General features: G+C 45.4%; 2 protein-coding genes across 2 annotated transcripts in view; one reads left to right on the top strand and one right to left on the bottom strand.

Annotated features, from left to right (window-relative positions):
- Window positions 1-5473, top strand: part of GGCX (gamma-glutamyl carboxylase) — a 20750-nt gene extending 15277 nt beyond the window's left edge. Inside the window, exons 9-15 of the mRNA XM_084765916.1 lie at window positions 17-148; window positions 839-990; window positions 1408-1577; window positions 1740-1870; window positions 2301-2448; window positions 2596-2791; window positions 3091-5473. Of these exons, the coding sequence (XP_084622042.1) occupies window positions 17-148; window positions 839-990; window positions 1408-1577; window positions 1740-1870; window positions 2301-2448; window positions 2596-2791; window positions 3091-3283 (1122 nt within the window). The 3' untranslated portion in view covers window positions 3284-5473. The remainder of the gene's footprint in view (window positions 1-16; window positions 149-838; window positions 991-1407; window positions 1578-1739; window positions 1871-2300; window positions 2449-2595; window positions 2792-3090) is intronic.
- Window positions 4910-12991, bottom strand: MAT2A (methionine adenosyltransferase 2A). The gene is made up of 9 exons (XM_084765917.1): window positions 12565-12991; window positions 9755-9832; window positions 9374-9496; window positions 8575-8687; window positions 8354-8497; window positions 7964-8182; window positions 7283-7465; window positions 7059-7192; window positions 4910-6523 (listed from the first exon to the last, which is right to left on the bottom strand). Exons 1-9 carry the CDS (start codon window positions 12974-12976, stop codon window positions 6421-6423), a joined length of 1509 nt encoding a protein of 502 aa, XP_084622043.1. The 5' UTR covers window positions 12977-12991; the 3' UTR covers window positions 4910-6420.

Below are 12991 nucleotides of genomic sequence, written 5' to 3'. Positions count from 1 at the left end.
TGCTCTGCCTTCCCAGGGTTATAACAACTGGACAAACGGGCTGTACGGCTATTCCTGGGACATGATGGTGCACTCGCGCTCGCACCAGCATGTGAAGATCACCTACCGCGATGGCCTCACTGGGGAGCTGGGCTACCTTAACCCTGGGGTGAGACATCTGATGCTGCAGGGCTTCAGGTCCCGCTGGGCTTGGGGATCTTATTTGGTCCTACACACACCATAAAGTAAACTTGGGTCCCCACACTTTCTCCGAAACCAGATGGAACCTTTTTTCCTTTTTTGGGGGGGACTGGGGGTAGGGGTTTGCTGGGCTCAGGCCCTGACACTTCTGACACATGTGAGGCACACACTCTACCACTGAGCCATAGCTTCATCCCTGAACCTTTTCTAATTTTTAAAAATTTATTTTGTGTATGTGTATATGTATGCACATGAGAGACAGACACATGCATGTGGAGACAACTTTGTGGAGTCGGTTCTTTCTACAGCTTTGTAAGTTCTGGTAATTTAACATCAGGGTTTCATGGCAAGTGTTTTTAACCTGCTGATCCATCTCACCAGACCATATTTTTAAATAATTAAGCCACGGTCTTTCTGTGTAGCCCAGGCTGGTTCTGTTTGAGCCATTATGTCTGATGTTGAACTTTTTTTTTTTGTATACTCTGATAGAGATAAGAGACTTTGTCATTGAATTAATGTTTTTGAAAGGTAAGTAAATTCCTAACCCGCCCCTTTCCTGGTCAAATTGGGCAGCAGGCAGAGATCTTTGTGTTATTGGCAGTGCATGTCTTGGAGTCTGACAGTGACAAAATGGGACTAATATGGGGGTTTGGGGCAGGTATTCACACAGAGCCGGCGATGGAAGGATCATGCAGACATGCTGAAGCAATATGCCACTTGCCTGAGCCTCCTGCTTCCCAAGTACAATGTCACTGAGCCCCAGATCTACTTTGATATTTGGGTCTCCATCAATGACCGCTTCCAGCAGAGGTGGGCAAGGGGAGCAGAGACAGGGAAAGATGAAGCACAGTTCCTTTTGCTGAGATGAAGAGCTCATGTCGCCTTAGTTGTCTTGCTTTGATAAGGCTGTCGTCTCTCTCAGTCTAGTGCATGTCGGGTTGATCTGGTTGTGGGCATAGCTGGTTGTGTCCAGCAGGGAGCACCATTATCCAGGAGAAAAGTGAACTGCTCTTTCAGACACTGTTAACACAATGCCTTCTCCTCAGGTGGCCACTAACTCACATTCTTTCCCTTCCTCTTTGCCATGGACTGACAGTGATAGCAGGCATTTCTCCTTTGTGGAAATCCTATTCTCTCTCCATGGTTTCAGTGATGAAAGGAACAGAATCAGAAATCTAGTGGGTTGGGTGGCTGTTGCCTCCTCAGAATATGGTTTCCTTTTTTAAGGCTTTTTGACCCTCGTGTGGACATCGTGCAGGCTGTCTGGTCCCCCTTCCAGCGCACACCTTGGGTGCAGCCACTCTTGATGGACTTATCTCCTTGGAGGACCAAGTTACAGGATATTAAGAGCAGTCTGGATAACCACACTGAGGTGGTCTTCATTGCAGATTTCCCTGGTATGGAGGAAGTGAGGGGAGAGTTTGCTGTTGTCCTTCCTTGACCGGAGACATTGCATATGATAGGCTGGGGAGGGGACTCTGGAGGTGACAGTGATGAAGGTGTGCTGTCTCTTTTCTGGTGAGGTGGGGTGGGATGGTGAACTCTCTTGCCCCTGGCAGGGCTTCACCTGGAGAATTTTGTGAGTGAAGACCTGGGCAACACTAGCATCCAGCTGCTGCAGGGAAAGGTTACTGTGGAATTGGTGGCGGAACAGAAAAACCAGACTCTTCAGGAAGGAGAAAAAATGCAGGTATTTTCTGGGGTTAACAATGGTAAAGAGGCTGGGGGTTTAGTATCACAAAACAAGAACTTTAGAAGTGGTATAGACATTTAGGTGAGCAGGATTTATCCAGTACGAACAAAAAAGTCTTCACCAGCACAGTGATGTGAAAAAGCCAGGGCTTCATCAGGGCACGGAAACACATGACTGTAAATTTCAGGACTTGGGAGGGTGAGGCAGAAAGACAGAATTCTAGACCAGTTTGGATTACAGTGAGACTCAAAACACTGGGAGGAAAAAAAAAAAGGACCCGTGAAGCTATGAACGACGTTATCCAGATTCCAGAGGCCATTATTTCAGACTCCAAGACACAGAAACAGAGTGCCAGCAGGATTAGAGTTGGGAGGCCATATGCTAGCAGGGGAAGTTAAATAGAACGCATCCTTTATTCCCCCATCAGTTGCCTGCTGGAGAGTACCATAAAGTCTATACTGTATCATCCAGTCCTTCCTGCTACATGTACATCTATGTCAACACTACAGAGGTCGCACTGGAGCGAGATCTGGCATATCTGCAGGAATTAAAGGAGAAGGTGGAGAATGGAAGTGGTGAGTGGATGAAGGTTTAGACGAGTTTCAGAAGTCAGGGTTGTAGGATTTTACTAGAGAGAGTGCTTGACGCCTCTAGTTAATGGAAATGGGCTTTCTGAAGGAGAGTGGTCCATCTCATTGGTTCTTTCGTTGTCTTCTGTACAGAAAGAGGGCCCCTGCCTCCAGAACTTCAGCCTCTTCTGGAAGGGGAAGTAAAAGGGGGCCCTGAGCCTACACCTCTGGTCCAGACCTTTCTAAGGCGGCAGCGGAAGCTCCAAGAAATAGAACGGCGGCGAAATAGCCCTTTTCACGAGCGACTCCTCCGCTTCTTGCTTCGAAAGCTTTATATCTTTCGACGTAGGTAAGTTTAACTCACAGCATTTGTCCTTGCCGTCAGGTGTTTGCAAGGTCAGTCACTTTTCTCCCGCAAAAATAACAGAGACTCCTAGGGGATTTTACCCACCTGTTTTGCCAGCTTTAAGTTTGCCATGGTTATTCCTATTTTATCCTAGAATCTTGTCAGGCTTTGGGAAGTGGAAGGTCACTGAGGGTAGATGTCTGTGTACCCAGGTAAAGGGGTCTAAGACCAAGTGTTTCCTGAGGACTTTGGAGTTACAGAGAAACATAAATTTTAACTGAATGTTTAACTTTTTTCCCCAGCTTCCTGATGACTCGAATTTCACTCCGAAATCTGCTGTTAGGCCGCCCTCCCCTAGAGCAGCTAGCTCAAGAGGTGACACATGCAAACTTGCGACCATTTGAACCAGTTGATGAGTCAAGTGCTTCAAACACAGATTCTTCGAATCCTAATCCCTCAGAGCCAGATTCTGAGCATGTTCACTCCGAGTTCTGAGGAAGATGTTCTGTATAGATGTGGGAAGAGCCTCTTAAAGGTCTATCGCCTATGCAAAGGACATCTATTGGAGAAGAGCTTTCACAATACTGCCCAGCTGTCCTCAAACTTATGGTGGTCCCTCTACTCCAACCTCTTGTTGTGATTTTATGTACATCACTAAACATGTCCTCTTTTAAGATGATGGCTTACAATCTCAATCCCAAAATTGGGGGTTTAGAATCAATATCAACTATCTATCCTCTAAGAGTAAAGGATTTCACTCTTTTTTTTTCAAGACAAAGTTTCTGTGTAGACCAGAGTGGCCTGTCTCCCAAGTGCTGGGGTTAAAGACTTTAAGCACTGTCATTTACCTTTGAAGAAAGGTCAATTTTACCCAAAGGCACCTAGGAGTGGGCTCACAATTTGATCTGAAATCTGTTGGGACTTAAAAGTCCTGCATATAATTTTCAGAACCACTGACAGTAAAGCTGAAGCAGCATAGCTTAAAACGTGTTAATCTCAAGTGATCAGGATAACTAGGTACTAAATGCACGAAGAATTTTGTGTTTATAATTCCTATTTGTAGCCAGTTTCTTAGTTACCATTGCTATCAGAATAGCAGGACCAAATAGGGAAACCAGATGGCTTTAGTATAAATATAAACTAGCTTAGTGAGAATGGTAGCTCTTAAACTATAGCTGAGTAATCAACCTTGAGGCTTTCCTTAGTCAAGCCCCATTGTGTCTGTTTATCCTATTTTTATCTCTGTTCTTTCACCCTTTATACTGGAGTCTAGGGACAGAAAAAGCCCAGCTTAATGTGTACAAAGCATTGCATGTAGGCTACTAATGGTACTACAGAGAATTTTCTAACAGAACACACCTATTTGTGTGCCTTCTCACGATCTTTACAGTAAGGCTGTGTGTGGAACACTTAAGCACGGAGTCTCTGCCAAGGCCATCATTTCCTTGTTCCTTTAACCTGCCATCTGTGGCTAGCAAGAAGAGTTTGCTCAGGAGGGCTGTCTTTTGTGGTACTGGAAAATGAGCCTTGTACAATATTTCTCAAGTTATTGCCTGACTTTTTTCTTCAGAGATGTTGGGATGAGTTAAGTGGAGATGAGGTCTCTAGCTTGGGTATGTGCATCTTAGCAATCAGCGAAGTTCAGTCCAAGGCCACCACGGGAGTAGTGAGACTATCTGGTTGAAGGAGGCTGTAATGCTATGGCCAGGGGCTAGGCCCTGCTGAAGTCCTTTCAAAGCCAAGAGGCCTAGCACTGCACATCTAGCCAGCAAAATGCACAGAAGCCTCTTTGTCCTCTTTCAAGGTTCTAGGTAGGTTTCAGGTCCCCACTTATCTCTGTATAGCAGTGGCGTGCTAGTCAAAGCTGCTAGCCTTAAACTCAAGACAATCTGCATGATTAGGCTGCCTGAGTAGCCTGCTAAAGCCTGTGGACATATGAATGTTGGTTCCCAGGCCCTACATGGTGATGTAATTCAGCACCTGTATGTCCTGACCTCCACAAGCACCATGGTATGTGTGCACAGTATTAAGCCAGACCTAGTTTTCATTACTGGCAATAGGCGGCAGATGCTGTAAGGGGATACATAAATTGTAACTTAGACGGACAAGTGATGAGCACAGTTTGGGTAGAACCTAGCATTTTATTTAGATCTTCATTAAACTGTTGGAATTGAGAACCAGACATACGTAATAAACCTCCAAAAATAGATCCTGAAAGGCACTTTCTTGCTTAGGGCAAGCAGTCATGGAATAAGCATGTAAACAAGCTGGCTTCTCTGTACCACACCAGCCAAGTCAGCTCTCTCCATGGCCAGCTGCACCAGCTCTGCCCTCCCTTCTGTTAACACCAGCCAGACCCCCTGTAGGTCTAACCCAAGGTTTTTCTGTAGGACACCTTGGCCTACCTGGGAATGCTGGAAACAATTTAAAGGAATCACGGTGTTGAGAAGAAAAAAAAAAAATTTTTTTTAAAAGCTGCCATCTGAGGTGATGGCTTCTCTGTACTTACGCCATACCCCAGAATACAATAAATAAGCAATTAGAAAATGTTCAAGTATGAAGGGATTTCCTCCTCCCCGCCAAAAGCACTGCTCTCTGAAGGAAGCTGGTTTCTCTGTAGCTACACCAGCTGTTCAGAAAGCTCATTGGACCTGGTTTTGAAAATAAAACAAAGTTAAAACCGTGGGAGGAGCTATTGTGCAGTGTGGTGTACTGTCTTTCTTATAAAGAAAAAAAAAGTTACCTGGTACCAAAAGTGTGCAACCTACAGACCCTCAGGTACTGCCCTGTGACTTCTCTGTATGACATCACAAGGGTGCCAAGTGCCTGTTTTTCTAGTCTAGAAGTTGGTGAGGTTTGGCTAGTGCTGAAACCATGCATAGGGTTGGTTTACTAAATAAAACCTTATTACGTACGTCCTCCAAAGACAGCTGAAAAGTGGAAAAATGTTTAATTTGGTGCTGTTTGAGGTGTCAATTAATAGCATAAGCACCAGGGAGATGTTTTAATTGTAACTGCCTTTTTTTTTTTTAAATGTCAGGCTAGATAGAGCTCCAATTGAAACTTGCGTTTCATGCAAGATTGAGTGGACAGGAACACTCCCTGACAAAAAGAACTACATAATTCGAAAAGACTTGAGTTACAGGGAGGGTAAGGGAAGGGGCTTCACATTCAATAAATAGAGCTCAAGACATTACAAATTCATGCGGACAGGGCTGTGGCACTGCCAGAGTCTATAGTCAAACTACAAGTACTTTACGTGCACATTACAAGGACATTTTCAGCATCTGGTGGGAAAGTAATTGCAATTAGGACTTTGGAGGATTAGGTTATCGGGCACAAAGGTTCGATTTCAAAGCATTATTCACTACAGTGTTTGTTTCTAGGCAGTTACACGGATTACCTATGCTCACTATATCAATTATAATGGTGAACAAAACACCTAGGGACAGAACAGCAAGCCCAACTTACAGTCCCCCACAAAAGCTAAATTCATGTCATTGATTAGAGTGACTGCAACTGATCAGGAGCTGAAAGAGGACAGAAAAATTTTAGGAAGGCCCTTTCCCTCAGAGCTTGAAGGCTTCTCTGTAGCCTACGCCAACAAGTCTGGGGAAAAAAGGCTAACACTTTCAGTATTTAAGCTTTTTGGGCACTTCCCATGGGAAGCTGTCCCTACCAAAGTGGCCATAGGCTGCAGTCCTCTGATAAATTGGCTTCTTCAGATCCAGATCCCTGGAATATACAAGTCCATAACTTAATATGTAGCATTAAATTAAAACAAAGCAAAATAATCAGCAAGACTCATTTCAAGAGCTCTGGCAAATGAGTTCAGTTCTCCCTGGATTTGCTAGAAAAAAAGTTCATGGCAAAAGTGTTTGTTACTTCCCTTGTGTCCATAGTAACTACAGTTGTTGTTTTCCAGCCCTGGCTTGACAAATACAAAAACTTATCATTCTCAGGAATTCAAATAGAATACTTACCAGGGTCCAATTACTGCCCACTATGGTTATTTTCTTTGTAACTTCAAATAGCCCACCTTAGCTTATCCTTAGTTAAGGGAACCACAAACCTCAGAATCAAAGATGGAGAACTTTCTAGGACGTTACTTTTAAGTGACAGAACACTAACTGTATCAGTTAGGTCCCTCTCTAGGCAATTTAGAATATCAGCATGTTCTAGGAATTAAAATTTGTTTATCGCCTCGATTTTAGTGTAGATATGCCCGCACCCCCTATTTCTCACTAGCAATAGGCTTTACCATCTTTACCTGACAATGACCCCAGGGCGAAGATCAAAGTTCTTCTTTACAATTTCTAATAGCTCTCTTTCACTCTTCTGAGAAGTACCATAATGGAAAATGGAGATCGACAATGGATGAGAAACTCCAATAGCATAAGAGACCTAAAAGTCAGTAATATATTGTTATAAAACAGGATGTATATACACTATCTTACTAAACAGCCTTCTCCCATGTACGTGGTCCTTACGTACCTGAACAAGAACCCTCCTGCACAGACCTCCTTTAACAAGGGATTTTGCTACCCATCGAGCAGCGTAAGCAGCCGAGCGGTCCACTTTGGTGTAATCCTTTCCTGAAAAGGCCCCTCCTCCATGAGCTCCCCAACCGCCGTAAGTATCCACAATGATTTTTCGGCCAGTCAAACCAGCATCACCCTGAAATTTATAGGGTTTAAGTCACATAGTCTTTTCCTTTTGTTTTTAAGACAGATTTTCTCTGTGCCAACAGCCATGGCTGTCCTGGAACCCACTTTGTAGACCAGGCTAGCCTTGAACTCATTGCCCCTACCCCCTCGGTACCAGGATAAAAGTTGTGTACCACCACGCTCAGCCATGTTATCTTTTCTAATAAGTGGTTCTTGATTAAACTATTAGGAACTATTTAAGATTATTATATAGCCAGCAGTGTGGCTCACACCCATAAATGTAGCATTTGAGAGGCTTGAGGCAACACAACAAGGTGCTCACGGCTAGCTGCACACAGCCGTGTAACACCAAATACACAGTGAATTCTAGGGTAACGTAGACCACAGAAGACAGAGTGTGTGTGTGTGGCGGGGGGGGGGGGGGGGGGGGGGGGCACAGCTGGAAAGAGATGGTGGCGGCCAAATTTTTCAAGTAACCAACAGTAAGCCAAAGCATTTAATATATTACCTGAGGCCCACCAATAACAAATCTGCCACTTGGCTGTAGGTGGTAAATTGTATCCTCATCAAGGTATTTTGCGGGTACGACAGCTTTGATCACTTTCTCTTTGAGAGCATCTCTCATTTCATCAAGACAAACTTCTTCATCATGCTGAACAGATATAACAATTGTGTGGACTCTGATAGGAAGCACAGCACCTCGATCTTGCATATACTGCACAGTCACCTTGAATGCAAAATAGATCAGAACACTTGTCTAACCAAGCAGCTTGGTAGTGGGTTCTCTACCATAAGTTTAACTATAGCAAAAGACCAGTTTGTCACCCTAGTCAGCTATAAGTAACAAATGAATTTTAATGTAATTTGAGACAAATGTAGATTAAAGATCACCACCTACTTGAGTTTTAGAATCTGGGCGTAACCAAGGCAATGTGCCGTTGCGACGTAGTTCAGCCAGTTTAGCATTTAGCTTGTGTGCTAAGACAATGGTTAAAGGCATACACTCTTCAGTTTCATCAGTGGCATAACCAAACATCAAACCCTGAAAAAAGGGAAGATGGATCAACCCAAGCTTCAGAATTTAATGTTAAGAGAGATACCAAAAAGTGATCATAATACCTGGTCTCCTGCACCAATGTCTTCCTCATTCCGGTCAAGATGAACACCTTGGGCAATATCTGGTGACTGTTGTTCCAAGGCCACCAACACATTACAAGTCTTGTAGTCAAACCCTATAGTCAAACACAACAAGGTGTTCCAATAACCCTCACTGTTTTTTAAACTGATAACCCCAAAATGCTAGTGCTATGTTGCTAGCAATTTGGACATGCTAAAGCAAAGTTGTCAAGTACTTCTTTAAATAAAAGGGTAAAGAGGGAAAAAAAAATACTGATAGGAGCAATATCTGATACAATATGGTTTGAAACAAGGCCTAACCTGGCTAGCCTCAAACCACAAGTTGTTAACTCCTGCCTGACCTTGAGGAAGTTGGGTTTACAGGTGTATCATCATGTCTGGCCATTCAATTGGTATGAATCTGTATTTTATTTGTGGGAAAGGAGACTGCTCATACACTAAATGCCATACTTTTGAGGACAGAATAGCTGAAAGGATGTATGTGTACAGGAATGCCTTGAGTGGATGTAGCAGTTGTCAATAAAGTGCTGTTTAGCCAACCAGCTGGACAGAAGAACAGGAAGTGGAAGGCGGGGCTTCCAAGGGAGGTTGGAAGAGCTGAACTTGCACAGTTGACACAGCTGGGAGAGACTCCTCCAGAGGAGGATCAGATTGGCAAGTGACTGGGATATATGTAGGTTTTGAGGCCATAGGATTAGAGTAGTTTCGTTTACTCCCAGCATCATCATATTCTAGGTCTGTAAAAATGAGTTTACAGGAAAAAAAAATCTTTAAAATATACCTTTGGATGAATCATCATATCCAATGTGCTTAATGGCTTCACGAACCACTTTCTGGTAATCAATGGCAGCTCTGGATGTAATTTCTCCAGCAAGAAGAATCATTCCAGTTTTAGCAACAGTTTCTAATAAAACAGAAATTTATGCTTTTAAAGTGTTAATGGGGATGAGGGCCAGTTGAGGAATTCAATCATGTTATCTACATTATATCCCCGGGCTTCATTTTTCTGTTTTTGAGATAAGGCCTTGCTAAATTGCCCACATCGACATTTAACTTGCTACCTACAGGCTAGGCCTCCCAAGCAGCTGGTATTATAGACCTTTACCACCAGACTTTGCTTCAAATGCCCTTTTCTATTCACCAACAGGTGTTTTTTACTCACCACAAGCCACTTTGGCATCGGGGTCTTGCTGAAGGTGTGCATCAAGAACAGCATCACTGATCTGGTCACAGATCTTATCTGGGGGAAAAAGACCTTTTCTTAACTCAACTATTACTATTAAGCCTAACATGTCGATAGCAGTTTCCATCCAACTGAAGGCCAAGTATAGCTAAGAACTTATAATGACAAAACATTTATCATGGTGTCAAAATTATAGACTTATCTGCAACAACAACAATAAGTAAATAAAAGAAAATACAAAAAACAAAACAAACAAACAAAACCTCTAAAGTCTTGATTTCTAAGTTAGGGTTTCAGCATATTACCCAGTCTGCACTCAAAACTCATGGCAATCCTGCCTCAGTCTCCAGAATACTGGGATTACAGCAGGTACCACCATTCCAAGATTTAAACCTATTATGGTAAAAAGCAAAATACTGCATTATATGTGCATACCCGGCACACATTTGTGCCATGGTGTTCATGTAGAGATCAGAAGACAACAGTAAGAGGACTTGGTTCTCTCCATTGTGTTCTAGGTGCCAAGGACTGAACTGAGGTGGTGACAAGCTTGGCATTGGCAGCAGGTACCTTTAACCCACTGAGCAATCACACGTGCCCTACCCACATAACTTTGAAGTGAACTATTCTACTTCTTTGCATGAAATATGGAGATCTTTTAAAAAAAAAAAAAAGGTTTATTTATTATGTATAACAGTACATATTAGATCACATTATAGATGATTGTGAGCCACCATGTGGCTGGGAACTGAACTCAGGACCTCTGGAAGTGCTCTTACTGCTGTGCCATCTCTCCAGCCCAAAATATGGAGACCATAACTGTTAATTAAAGCACTGCTTTACCAGGAGCTATTTGTTAGAATAATTAGTTGCTCTCTACAGGTATGCACGCTACTTGAAAAACTTGATATAACCCATCATGCAAACTCATCAATTCAGTAAAGCCAAAACTTTCAGCGTATTTAGCACATCCTAGCCCATTATGTAACTTACACCTTCCAAGGAATTCAGTTCCACCTCAAAAATATTTCAGATTACTCTTAAAGTAGAAGTTGCCAGCCAAACGATTTTCTACATTATATTTTAAAGAAAACGCCTATTTTATTCCCCACATTTCAAATTCATTACAATTTTAACCCACTAAAAGAGCCAAGTGTCAGGTTACCAAATCTTGGTACTTGGAGGTTCTGAATGAACCAAGGCTGTATGTATTGCAACCATTCTAACCTTAAAGAACACCAACCAATCGGATCAAGATTTTTTGTAATTTAGCCATGAAAGCAAATGTACAACTATAAACATTAAGTGCCAGCAATAGGAAAATGACCCAGAAAACTGTTTTAATGTGCTCTACAGACTATTCTATTTCTCCTTGCTTTATCAATTTAAGAAAAGGAAGGTATTCTGAATTGGACTGCCTGGCTCTTACGTGGAGCTCAGGCTGACCTCAAACTCCCATCTCCTGCCTCCACACTGTAAATGATGGGATTACAGAAGTGCACCACCATGCTTGGCTCCAGTTTCCTGGATTTTGTTACTACTGCAGTCATAGAGCCTTAAGACCTAATTTATCAACTGTTATAAGGAGTAGCTCAATCTGTGGGCAGACAACCCTTTCCTTGAGGGGCAAAAACCCCACCACAGTCCACTTCCATTCATCATTAAGATCCTCATGGGCTGGTTCTCTGTCACTAAGTAAGCCATTAACTAGAGGCAGAGCCGACTTTTTTTTTCTTTGAGACAGGGTTTCTGTGTAGCCTTGGCTGTCCTGGGCTCACTCTGAAGACCAGGCTGGCCTCGAACTCAGAGATCCACCTGCCTCTGCTTCCCAAGGGCTGGGACTAAAGGTGTGCCCCCACCAGGCCGCGCTTAAAAACAGAACCTTCTTCTGTCAGAGCATGTGTGCTGCTGTGGACCCCCAAATGCCAGGAGCAGCTCAAACAGGATATTAATATTTACTAAATGGCATGTTCAGTCTGAGACCCAATGTTCCAGAAAACAGCGTCATATCATGGCGGTTCAGTGGACAAAGGAAACATGAAATAAATCTTCCCTTAGTCGTAAAAAAGCACCAAAGTGAAGACTTAAAAGGGAAACCGAATGCTATGGGAGTCTGCACTCAATTCATGTCTCTCATCCTGTTCAAGCCGACTCCAAATCCAGAATGCCTTCTCCAACGGCGCTATATTTAGTCGCCGGCTGTCCGTCACCTTGAAGGCCTGAGGGTATGTCCACCTATACTCTTTACGCATTTTCAGAGGCCGGAAGCCACAGAGATAGACATTTGGCGACACCAGCCCCCCCCCCTCAAACCCAGAGGTCGGGTAGCCGGAGGCCGACGGCTCCGCTTCGCCCCGATGCCTGCTACATGCGGCGAACACGTGGTTGCCGCTGCAATGCGGGGCGCGCGCTCCCGGCGGCCGGACGCGAGCACGCGGGGCGGGGCGGGGTCGCCCACTTGAGGTTTTTTTTTTTTTTTCCAGACGACGGGACTACGGAGGAGGAAACCGTGCCCTCCCCGCGCCGATCGCTCCCGCGAGCCCCCGCCCTTCTCGTTTTCTGGATCCTTCCGCATGCCGGGGCGCGCCAGCGGATGGGGAGGGAGGAAGGAAGGGGGAGGGGAGCGAGGACACACACGCGCGCTGTAAACTCGCGGCGCCACGAGGGAGGCGCGCGGCCGCCGCTGCGTTCCCCCGCCGGGGACGACCGCGACTCCCCACCACCAGCCCCGCGCCCTGGGGCCACTGCCCTCCGCCCTCGCCTTCCCCGCGTCCCCGCCAGCAGCTCACCTGGGTGACCTTCCCCTACAGACTCTGAGGTGAAGAGGAACGTCCCCTCCTCGATGAACGCCTCGTGGAAGCCGTTGAGCTGTCCGTTCATGGCGATGGCGGTGGCGGCGGGCGAGAGGACACGGGGCGGCGGCGAGGCAGCGGGGCGGCGAAGCGCGCAGAGGGAGGCTCGCTTCAGCTCCGGGGTTCGGCTGGAGACTCGCAGCGGACGGAGCGGCGGGCGAAGCGGCCCAGTATTTATAGAGCGGCGGCCGCGCGCGCCCGGCCCGGGCCCCGCCCCTCGGCGTCGCGCGCCAATGCGCCACGGGCGGGCGGTGCGCCCGGGCGAGCTCGGGCCGGACCATTCGGCCGACGGGGGGCGGGGGACCGAGCGGAGCCCCCCTGACCGCGCCTCCTGCCCGTAGTCGGGCATCTTGGTGGCGTGGGG

This window comes from Acomys minous (genome assembly GCF_964271855.1).
Source record: "Acomys minous genome assembly, chromosome: 17".
Classification (NCBI taxonomy): Eukaryota; Metazoa; Chordata; class Mammalia; order Rodentia; family Muridae; genus Acomys; species Acomys minous.
Note: the sequence above shows the minus strand (reverse complement) of the source record. Positions and strands in the feature narration are given on the sequence as shown.

Bases quoted from the DNA above. Each gene is read 5' to 3' on its own strand.
- MAT2A (XM_084765917.1), bottom strand. From the start codon at position 12,976: ATGCCCGACTACGGGCAGGAGGCGCGGTCAGGGGGGCTCCGCTCGGTC. The intron at 9,497-9,754 runs GTGAGTAAAAAA...CTGTTTTATTAG, and splicing joins CGATGCCAAAGTGGCTTGTG to AAACTGTTGCTAAAACTGGA. The intron at 8,498-8,574 runs GTATTATGATCA...CCCTTTTTTCAG, and splicing joins ACATTGGTGCAGGAGACCAG to GGTTTGATGTTTGGTTATGC.